Genomic DNA, 11,102 nt, shown 5'->3' with positions numbered 1-11,102 from the left:
AAAAAAAAAAATAAATAAAATGGTATAATACATATATACATATGATATTTGAAGAATAATAAGAAGAAGAATAAGAAGAATAATAATTTCTATTTAAACTCTATTTATTTAATTGTTAATTTATGAGATTAAATTATAAAGATCCGCTGTTAAGTTATGACTTATCTTATTATAGAAAAACATTGGTTTTTTTTAAGTTAAAAAAGAAAAATCAAGAGATCTAAATTTTTCTTAATCACGATATAAATATCTCATTAAGAGGCTTGTAATGGGTGAGCAGAATGTCCACGAGATAATAAAACAAACATAATAAAATATATATATTTTTTTAGAGAGCGGATAGAGCGTTTCATCGACGAAAACAAGGCGTTAATGAAGAGAATGTATGGTGACTTCGAAATGAGTTCGGGATACGGATCACCAACGAGAGAGACTGGCCATCATCGTACACGTAGAAGAAGGAAAAGTAGAGAAGCTGTGAAACACGATATACCTGATGGTGGACCCAATTTCCGGGACGAATTGGATCCGGAAATCGAGGCTAATGGTGACTCATTTTTCGCCAATGTGAGAAAAACTAGAAACCCTAGACAGTCTCCTGGAAAAAATCATAAGGACAGCGGCAGGTATATACAAATTATTGGAAATTATGGAGAAAATTTAATATTTTTTCAAACCAGAAATATAATTGTTTAGGAATTTGAGATTCGAGAGTTTCAAAAATAAGGAAAAAGTAATTAATTAAGTTTAATGGAAAGTTTTAATTTAATTAAAACTTAAATTCAAGATTCTAATACTTACACTTTTAATGATTTTCGTGTCACGAGAATTTCCTATTCTGTCATAAATTTTTCATTTGAAATTGAAAAATTCAAAAAAGTTTACATTAAGTAAGTTAATGGAAAGTTTCAAATTTTAAAATTCTAATCCTTACACGTTTAATGCAAATGATTTTAAAAATAAAAAGAAATATTTGTCAGAATCATTCAATTATATTATATTGAAAGTGCAAATAAATTCGAGAATAGAATTTTTTAAAATTACTCTTGAAAATAAATTTTTTATAAAAGAATTTTCTCTCTCAATGCAATGTTCATTTGCGAAAAAACGAGAAAATTTCAAATGAAATTCGCATTCAATGCAAGTGACGAGCTTTTCAAAAAATTATGAAACAGAATTTTTCAAACGTATCAGAATTTTCACGTAATTTTTCTTTCAATCCATTTTCTATTTCGTTGCATTTTACAATCATTCATTGTATTTATTAAAAGTTAATATCCTCCACCGAGATTTTTCAACTTTTGTGCATTGAATTAAAAAATTTTCCAGAATCGATGCATGCGAGTCCAAGGTGGAAATAGTAACGCCCTATTGGGCAAGCAACAGTGCTGGAAAGATTCGTGCCATCGTGAACACGCAGCATTTTGAGCAAGCCATTCACCAAGAAGTTTGCTCGTAAGTATATTTTTCGCGTCTTTTAACTTTCATTTGAGAATATAAAAGTTTTCTTCGAGAAAGTTTCCTGTTTTCAGGAAAACCCAGACGAATCGGTGCACCGGCGACTGTGGCTGCGAGCAAAAGTATAAATGGCACAGATTGCTCGCCTACGACCCTGATAACGATTGCAAAGGTATCTTCATGGACTGGTTCCTCTTCCCTTCTTGCTGTGTGTGCAGATGTGAACCGGTTGCTAACAAATTTCCATCGTCGAATAATCGAAATTAAGAATACTTCTCGACGTGTGATTTGATTGCAATTTATAAAAAAAAAAAAAAATGGAAAAATTTTTCCCTCCCCAATTTATATTTTTCCCTTTTTTTTTTTTTTTTAAATTTAAAAAAAAAAAAAAAAGAAAGAACGGAAGAATATATACTGTAGTAGGATACATATTTGCCATTTTAGTTTTCTTTCATGTATATTTCATCACTGAGATCCTACTTATTTATGAGTGATACAGTGTGTGATTAGGAAGTATTGGAGAAATTATTCCTTGTCACATATTAATATAAGGAATAAATAAACTAATGGTATATATCTAGGTTATAAATTAGATTATTAGAATTTTCAATAATTATCGATACTGTGTGATATTGTATATTCCATCAATATTAGTTGCAAGAATTAATATTGTTTACTAGTTTAATAGTAACTAGTATAATAATTCATTCAATATTCTTATTATATTCAATGATAAGAAATAATATAATATATATACGTAAGAAATAATATAAAATTGGAGCAAAATACAAGAAAAGAATAGCAAGTAATTATAAGAATCAAAAAAAAAAAAACGTCTTGTAGTAAAATATTCTTTAAATAACTTGATATTCTTTTCGACTTTAACTTGTCAAAAGATTTGCTCATTTTTTTTCTGATTTTTGTTCAATCTTTTTTTTGTAACTCAGTACTCATGAATCAACTTAAATATCAAGCATATCAAATCATCGTGCAGCACAAATGTGAAAAACAAGAAAAACTCGTTTCATGATACTTTTATACGTTTTTCTTTTTTTTTTTTTTTTTTTTTTTTTTTTTTTTGATAAGCAAAATAATTATTAATTTCGAAAAGAGGCTTTTCTGCTGCGCGATTTTCATTTTCATCATTCATAATTTTTTCTTTTTTTTTAAATAAGTTGTAAGTAAAGTTAGTTTTAAGTAAATCGTTGTTCCAATCTTCTTGTAACAATCGAGAAAATATTTTTTGAGCAGTTACTTTTATAAAGATATTCCTTTATAATTTTGTTTTTATGTTATTATGTATTTTTAGAATCGATTTTAATTTTAAATTAAACGTTACCATGAACTTTATATAAACCATTTATAATATATTAATTATAATGTTATGTGAGTATTAATGTATAAATGTAATAGTAATTTGTATTTATTAAGTATTATACACAAATGATAGAAAATGAAATTTAGAAATAGATATACATTATACATTATATTTTCCTATAGTAGAGAAAATTGTAAATATGAAAAATAAATTCTTATTATCATTTCTTGAAAATTTATAATAAAATTGATTGTTTTTAATATTAACAAATAAATTAAAAAAAAAATCGATAATGAAAGCAAATTTCAATCGCAATGAAAAGCATAATGTCTAATCTACGAATCTAATAATTAAAGAATTTTAATGGAATATAAAAAAATACTACTTTTAATCAGATAATGCGAAATGAAAGAACAAAATTTCGTATCATCTTATACATTGGACGGATTCCTGATAAGCTACTTTTTTCATTCGTTTTTTCTTTTCAGCTTAAAGTAGTATTACTACAAAAAAAATTACATAAATAACACAAGATTAAAAAATGAAAACGACAAAGCTTAAACCAATAAAGTTAACGAGAGAAGAAAATTCGAATAAAAAATCGATAGAAAAGAATCGGAAAGAATTATTAATGGTGACGTGAAAGCAAGTATTCGAGAGGCTGCAAATCTACGTAATTACAAAGTGTAAAATCGAGTTAACAATCCTTTATTATACAATCACGTCACACGTGTTAAATCTATATACACATTGTACAAAAATATCATCGTTTCATTTAATATAAATTTTTTTTTATTTTTACTTTTTTTTTACGGAAATCGTGTTATCGTTAAATAGACGATTAGATTAAATAAAGCTTTCAGCACGGTGATGCAACTACTCCATTATATGTCAACTTGTTCTACTTAATACGTGACTAACGAACTATGCCTAACTATAAAATAGTTAACAAACTTGTGCGCGCTTAAAATCATTTTAATACACCGTTTTATCATCTTAATAAGATTTTCAAATAGATACACATGTCTAGAATAGCGATTTAATCGATAATTTGGCCAAAAAAATGGTTATAATCGCGATAAGAAGTAAATTACATGTGATAAAATTTATTTACGAAGCATTAACACATTGTTAGATTTAAGATCTTTTAAAAAGGCGCTCTCTCCAATATCGAATAAAAATTTAATTAATTTCCAATTATATATAATTTGATTATTAATCAAGATTACGATACTGGAATTTTTCTTACTATTTTTGAATTTAAAATTATTTAAAATTGCGCTCTCTAGGATTAGTAATTAATAGTTTTGTTATTACCAATAATTATTACCAATATACCAATAATTTTGTTATTAATGAACACTACATAATCGAACCTTCGTTTCAATTCGTATAATTTAAAATCATTTCGAAACGACTTCTAAAATTGATAATTAATTATTAACCAAAACTACCATAATCGAACATTTCATTATTATGTTTCAATTCATATAATTTAAGATAGTAATAATTTAAGATCGTTTAAAATGGCACACTTACTCCGCGGTTATTTTTCAAAGTGGAAAATGTGTATAGGTTAAAGTTTTTCATTAAAGGGCGATGTATTTCGATTGTAGGTAACGGTAGCCGATAATAGTCAACGTGACCATGAAGAGAGATTGTGTAACCGATACTCCCATTGCGGAATTGCAGAGGTCTGTGCTGCAAATATAGCATTCCATTAAATTTCGAATTGAAGTCGCGGTTGCGCTGCAAGAACCATCCACAATGTCTGCTTCATCGACGTTCGGTGTTGAACATTGACGAATCACCACTCTTTCGCCATTTTCTGTAAGAAAAAAAAAAATTAAATCAAGTTCAAAAAATTTATTCGAGAATCAAGAAATTTTTTATTATCTTTTGTTACGAATCATCGTGTTCTCTTATTGCACTACGTTAGTATACGTGCAATTATGTTGACATTTATGCATGTCGATCGATCAATTCTACGATGTCATCGAGTCGTGAAATGGTTAGTTTCCGATTGCAACGTGACATTAAGGGAAATTATTGGCAGATTTGCAGGATTTATGTAATCCATAACCAAAATATCCATAGAAACAGACGTAACATATGCATAACTTCCGATTCACATGCGTGTAACCGAATATTAGCACGCTATACGCCATGTTTCCTTTTGTGTTTACGTTTGAACGATCTGGTGCAACAGGTTGTGTAACAGCTGGGATTCCAAATGTCACCAACAAACTACGGAAGTAATTACGAAACATTGCGTTATTTGAATGAATTTGGATCTCGTGGAAATCTATCCAGGATTAGAATCTACGAACGATACATCTGAGAAATTTATCACAAAAGCTATTCAACTTATACAAACTAAAAAATCATTGAAACATTTGATTTCTATATTTGCAAAATTATCAACATTGCAAAAAACACAAAAAAATTAGAAATTAAACTGATAATTTTCTACAAATTATTCCTGATCGAATTTTAAAATATCATTACACTTTTATTCATGTTTGGAGAAGTGATATTTTTTAACGGTTATGCAAATTTAATTAATCTTTTACACTCGTTAAATCCAGGATTCGAGTTACACGATTAACCTCAATATTTGTGATTCCATGACATTAAGTGATTTTTCCATGACATAGGCGCGGTTTTGACCTTGTCAATATGTAATTATCGCAATTATGGTGTAGAAGCACGTGCCATGACTCACAAACGCAACACAATGCACCGTGGCGATCAACTTGAAGACGATGGATTACGCTATCCTATGATTTCATACAGCGTATGTACGTCATCCCTGATGTAAGAATTGAGAACATCCATATATATCTATGATTATGACTAAACAGGATGTCTCGAGTTTGTTATATATTCGTGTAAATATACAAAGGAAGTTTTTCATTTTTTCATTTTATTTTTTAAATCGTAGAATATATATTTAAATGTTTAATTGTAGAATCATATATATAATTGTACGAATGATATAAAATTAATATCGGTTTAAATATAAGGATAATTTAAGTGTAAAAAAATATAAGAATTTGGATTTTAGTATTCGTATTTATATTCAATGCTACAATATTCGTTCAAAAATGCATTTTTCGTTGGCAAAAATTTTTTATATATTCTTCCTTCCTCGTATAAACACCAATTATTTTCCTTAATTTTTAATTTAATTTTTTCTCTTAATTTTTATCGAGAAAATTGATTCTCGATCTTTTGGCCTAATTTGATATTCGTTGGGGATTATTGTTAAAACAATTATTGTTACCTCTTTTCACGATTTTTCGGCAAATTTGTTTCGACGTCTCGTAAGTTCCAGATTCGCATACTTTTGTATGGAATGTGCCATGATGATCAGTGACGTTCATCGGATCACCACATAAAGGGTTGGTGTTGGAAGCGCAATCCCAACATCGTAAAGCTGAACCTGTTCAATCATCAATTAATAAATATATTAAATTTTAAAAATCATCAAATATCAACAAATAAATTTATCACTTCAAGTTTTCATTTTTCTGAATCTAATTTAATGCCAATCAATTGCGTAAAATTTAATTAAACGTGCATATATTATCGTGTGTACATCGAACTGTTGAGATCCAATAATATTTTATATTATCATATTGTTTAGAATAAGAAATATTGAAAAGTCTGTTTCGAACAATATTATGGAATATTCCAATGGATTAGTCATTCTCCTTTCTGCTACAGCAAAATACATAGAAGTGGAATATACCTGCATTAAATCAAGAATATTTACAAAACGTGTTAAAATTTATAAATTATGAAAATTCGTGTTACGAATGGAACAATCGATCGTAACGATTTAATAACGATCATATTTAATTTATTTTACCGCGTGAGAAACAAAAAAAAAAAAAAACAAGTAACAATAAATGATTTGATAACGCATTTGATAAGATGATAACAATGGTCGATTGCGTAATGAGAAAATAGAAACAATAATTAAAGTCGTAAGTGGACCAAACGAGTCAAAAGAAATATTAATGTTCGAGTTTAACGTTTAATGAATGTAATGACGTAATAACTTTATCTTAATGCTTTGTTCTGCCATATTTCAACTGCCATTGTTATCGAATCATCGTCTATCGTCATTGCCATCGCATTCTGATTCACCCGTTTCGTTATTAAATTTCGAATATTTGCTTTCGAAACATTCCGTAGCAGAGGGAGGGAGAGGAGGGAGAGGGGGAAAGAAATGGATGAAATTTTTTTATGAAATATCTTCGCAAATCACGCGAATCATCAGATTCAATTGTTCGAAAACTTGAACGTGCATTTTGGCGGGAAAATTAAAAGTTCTTCAGAAATTAAGAGATTTAGCTTCTCTTTTAAAGTAATAAATTTATTACGATTTTTTCTAAAATTTAAATTCGTTTCACAATTTTTTTCGTTTCCATAAAAACGATTTTATTTAATGTTTTTAAAAACTATCTTTTTTTAATTCTTAATAAAAATTAAATATTCGTTACATAAATGCTCTTTTTTTAAAAAACTCGATCATGAATTTTTATGATTTTAAAATCTAAAATCACTTATGACCATCCTTTAAAAATTCAAATTCACAAATTTTCATGAAATTTTATTTATCGATAAGATCATAATAATAACTAAAATAAAAATAATAACTAAAATCATTGCAAAATTCCAATGATAAAAAAATGAATGGAAAGAAACAAGTATATCAAATTCTTTCATCAAATATCTTCGCAAATCACATACATCATATTCAATTCGTAAACTTGAACGTGTATTTTGGCGGGAAAATTAAAAATTCTTCAGAGATCAAGATCAACTAATTTTCCAAAGAATAATAAATAATTAAATTATTCTTTTCTAAAATTTAAATTCGTTTTACAAAATTTTCAAGAATTAAAAGTTCTTCAAAAACTTTTCTCAAGTTTTTAAGTTAACTTTAACACTCGTTACACAATTCGAATATTCTTTTTTTAAAAAAAAACTCGATCATAAATTTTTATTATCTCTTCTAAATCTAAAATCACTTGATAATCATCCTTTAAAAATTCAAATTCACAAAATTTCGATTTCGAATTTTACTTATCGAACATGATCATAATAATAATAATAATAATAATTTGGCGGGAAAAATTAAAAATTCTTCAGAGATCAAGATCAATCGATTAATTAATTCTCTCTTCCTTAAAAAGAATTAAATTTAAAATAAAATTATTAAAATTATTACGTCGACTTACCTGATTGAATCGAAACGATCACGCCAAACACGACCAACATCCAACTCAATGTCGACGACATATCTCCACTACTTGTCAAGATATCCTCTTCGATACAATCGATCAACACCAATCACGAAATCTATATTGGGGCATGTGATGGTTCAGAAATAGGCAGAGAGGAACTGATAGCGTCACTGTTCACAGCGTTACTGAAACAGCCAACACCCCCTTTTTTGTCCGTCCGTGTACACGGCGACGTCCTCCTTCTCCTCGATTCTTGAGGCATAAGGAATGGACCAATAAACGCGCGACTCACGCGCCATTAATAACCCTCTATAAGATATCTAAAGGAGTCGAGGAAGTAGGAGTAAGAAAAAAATTAATTGGTTAAAATTTTTCGAACAATGTTGCTTTTAGCGTCACGAGAATGTTATTGCATTATTGTTTTTTTTTTACGTCGTAGCGTAGATCGTAGTTGTTACGTGGCGTAGGCAGTGACGAGTGATAATTTATTTTTACGTAATTTGTAATTAATTTTAGATGAAACGTTTTAAGTAAAGATTAATTATGGGGGTTGCAGAAATATTTAGGGATAATTTGGCAGAGATACAGTTTCAAAGTTTTTTTTGTTTTTTAGTTCTGACGATGAAAATTATTAATTTCATAAATAATTCATTTGACAGATTGCTTCAAATTAGTCGACAGAAGAATTTCTCAAACTTTTCAAAACTTGGAAGATTTTAAAGGTGGAGCTTTATCGAAAGCATAGTGAAAGTAATACTGGAGGATGATTTATTACAATCAATCAAAAAAATTAAAAAATGTCAAGAAAAATATGTAAACAAGTAATAACTAGATTAATTTATGCATTCTTGCAAAATTCAACTGTAAAAAAAAAATTTACAGAAAATGCAAAATATCCACGATGATATTTGAAGAATAAGACAAATCTCTATTTAAACTTTACAAATTTTATTTTGAATTATTAAAGAGAAAAGTTTATTCGATTATTACGCTGGTTTTTCCTATAATCAATTATAATTAATTTATTTGAAAGAAAAAAAATTATTCAAACGAAAATTGACTGTTTTATTTATTATTATTGTCGACTAATTTCACGAACATTTTTTATTAAATTCGCAAAGTGGAAAGTGAAGCGGCGAGAAACGAAAGAAGAGAAAGGGGGAACAGGCGAAACGGTAATTATGAGTCGAGGGGGAGGGAGAAAGGAAAGCGGCATTGCTCTTCAGGGACCCTCATTGGACTCGTTAGAACAATTATGGGACTCTCCCTCCGCCCTCCCCCTCTCTTTGGGATCTTACGAGCTTCGTGCTGGAAAAATATGATTGTTTGGAATTCGAGGATTTACTCTGATTCTGAATCTTGAAAGATTTGTAAAGATTCATAGTCTTTGTATAGTTTTGTTTTGGGACGAAGTTGTTTCGCACTTCCTATTTTATGATAACCTAATAACTCACGATTCTCCTTTATTTTCAGAGTTGTGGGATAGGATAAAGTATATGCATTACTTTATTTCTGTGACCGTGTAGTGGCCAAGTTTGAAGAGTTCGAAGAAAATATTTCTTAAAAAGAAGAAAGAATAAAAGAAAAAAGAAACTTCAAACGTATAAAAATATATTTTCGATGTATACTACGTGTAATATATTTTATTTCTGTTAATTAATTAATTTTCGAAGAAAAATCGAAATTTCCCTTAAAAAATATATATATATATATATTTTCAATAACTGTTTCAATATAATATTCCTTTTTTTATTTTCATCGCTATTGGATGGAAATTCAAAACATTCGAAAAAAGAAAAGAGAAAAAGGAAATCTTTCAAGTCTCCTTTCAGTCTCAAAATTAAATTTAAAAATCGAGGACTCAATCGATATTAAATAAACATTCATAATATTATCACAATATTGAATAAACGAATTTCATTGGAATGATTGTGGCTGCACGAATTGAATACAGATATGGAACAAGAAGAAGGATTGCAAAGTGAGGCTTGCCGACTCGTTAAGGAAGGCTGCTCGTCAGAGGGTCATCGTTTAACCCCGCGAGACATTACCGAATTGACTCGAGCATTTGACCCCTCCCCCTTCAACCAGATGCGCCCAACGTGCGTAAATGTGTGCGCGTCGCACGCGTACGCACGATCCTTGTAGGTATTGGTCGGGACGTAAGTCACCAGCATCATCGATACAAAGGTTACACTGTCTCCCTGTTCATTCATAAAACCATTTAATTTCTCGCTTGAAAGTCAACAGCCTTTTCCGGTCAATCGATGTTTATCGTCGTCGTCTTTTCGCGAGTCGAATGGGGGTTGATGATGATAATCATGATTTATGATGCGAAAATCGAGAAAAAGGAAGCAAGAGAATTGTTATTAATTTCTGAACAGAGGATTTGGAAATATAAGTCGATTTGAAAATTTTATTATCGATTTATAAAGAGAATTTTGTGAATATATGGGAAGAAGAAAAAGAAAGAGAAATTTTTTTTGAAGAATTTTGTTAATTTTCAGGGAAAAAAGGTTTGACGTTGTTGTCTGGAAAATTTTATTAACTTGTCTTTGTCAAATCAAAGTTAAACAAAATTAAATTAGATTCTAATATAAAGAATGTTCGATTTTTAGTAATAAAATTTCGTTTCTATTTTTTATATTTCGATTTTAAAAGAAATATTTCTAAATATTCGATGAGAATCAGAATCGTGAGAATATTCATTCGAGTTAAAAAGTTAATTTAAATTTTATTCCATTTCTAATTAGTTATTTTATAAAAATATGAAATATAAAATCAGCCATTTTATTATAAAAAAAAAAAAAAAAGAAAAAGAAGAGTTAAAATACGTATATTATTGGAATTATTGAAGGAATCAAAGTTAAAATTATCAATATTAAATTGTTCGAAACACGATTGGAATTTTGGCTGTTGCAAGCGTAGTCATTGCAAAAGGAGCACTTAATGCTGGATCCTGGAAAATGTTCCGCTTGTTGGCAGTATCCATCGATTTCTCGTGACGGCACGCAACCTCGTACCGTCACCAGCACGTCTCCATCTGCATCATTAAGGAAATAGTTGTG

General features: G+C 28.9%; 3 protein-coding genes across 4 annotated transcripts in view; 1 reads left to right on the top strand and 2 right to left on the bottom strand.

Moving 5' to 3' along the window:
• The window catches only part of LOC102674132 (protein spaetzle 3), a 13,184-nt gene extending 11,070 nt beyond the window's left edge, over nucleotides 1-2,114 (top strand). For both annotated transcript variants that reach the window (XM_031510975.1, XM_031510973.1), the window contains 4 exons: nucleotides 333-626; nucleotides 1,330-1,455; nucleotides 1,533-1,777; nucleotides 1,860-2,114. In XM_031510975.1, the coding sequence (XP_031366835.1) occupies nucleotides 333-626; nucleotides 1,330-1,455; nucleotides 1,533-1,725 (613 nt within the window). In that variant the 3' untranslated portion in view covers nucleotides 1,726-1,777; nucleotides 1,860-2,114. The remainder of the gene's footprint in view (nucleotides 1-332; nucleotides 627-1,329; nucleotides 1,456-1,532; nucleotides 1,778-1,859) is intronic.
• Nucleotides 2,115-3,468: 1,354 nt separating this feature from the next.
• On the bottom strand, nucleotides 3,469-8,419 carry LOC102672809. The gene is made up of 3 exons (XM_006616755.2): nucleotides 8,029-8,419; nucleotides 6,063-6,221; nucleotides 3,469-4,604 (listed from the first exon to the last, which is right to left on the bottom strand). The coding sequence occupies exons 1-3, from the start codon at nucleotides 8,087-8,089 to the stop codon at nucleotides 4,366-4,368; spliced, it is 459 nt and encodes a 152-aa protein (XP_006616818.1). The 5' UTR covers nucleotides 8,090-8,419; the 3' UTR covers nucleotides 3,469-4,365.
• Nucleotides 8,420-10,677: 2,258 nt separating this feature from the next.
• LOC102672944 overlaps nucleotides 10,678-11,102 on the bottom strand; it is a 4,969-nt gene continuing 4,544 nt past the window's right edge. Inside the window, exon 3 of the mRNA XM_006616756.2 lies at nucleotides 10,678-11,077. Within this exon, the coding sequence (XP_006616819.1) occupies nucleotides 10,860-11,077 (218 nt within the window). The 3' untranslated portion in view covers nucleotides 10,678-10,859. The remainder of the gene's footprint in view (nucleotides 11,078-11,102) is intronic.

This window comes from Apis dorsata, unplaced genomic scaffold (genome assembly GCF_000469605.1).
Source record: "Apis dorsata unplaced genomic scaffold, Apis dorsata 1.3 scaffold_270, whole genome shotgun sequence".
In the NCBI taxonomy this organism is placed as follows: domain Eukaryota; kingdom Metazoa; phylum Arthropoda; class Insecta; order Hymenoptera; family Apidae; genus Apis; species Apis dorsata.
This window is presented reverse-complemented; position numbering and strand designations above follow the sequence as displayed.

Excerpts from the sequence above, each read along its gene's own strand:
- LOC102672809 (XM_006616755.2), bottom strand. The coding sequence starts at position 8,089 with ATGTCGTCGACATTGAGTTGGATGTTGGTCGTGTTTGGCGTGATCGTT. Across the intron at positions 6,222-8,028 it reads GATCGTTTCGATTCAATCAG|GTTCAGCTTTACGATGTTGG; the intron begins GTAAGTCGACGT and ends ATGATTGAACAG. Across the intron at positions 4,605-6,062 it reads CCGAAAAATCGTGAAAAGAG|AAAATGGCGAAAGAGTGGTG; the intron begins GTAACAATAATT and ends TTTTTCTTACAG.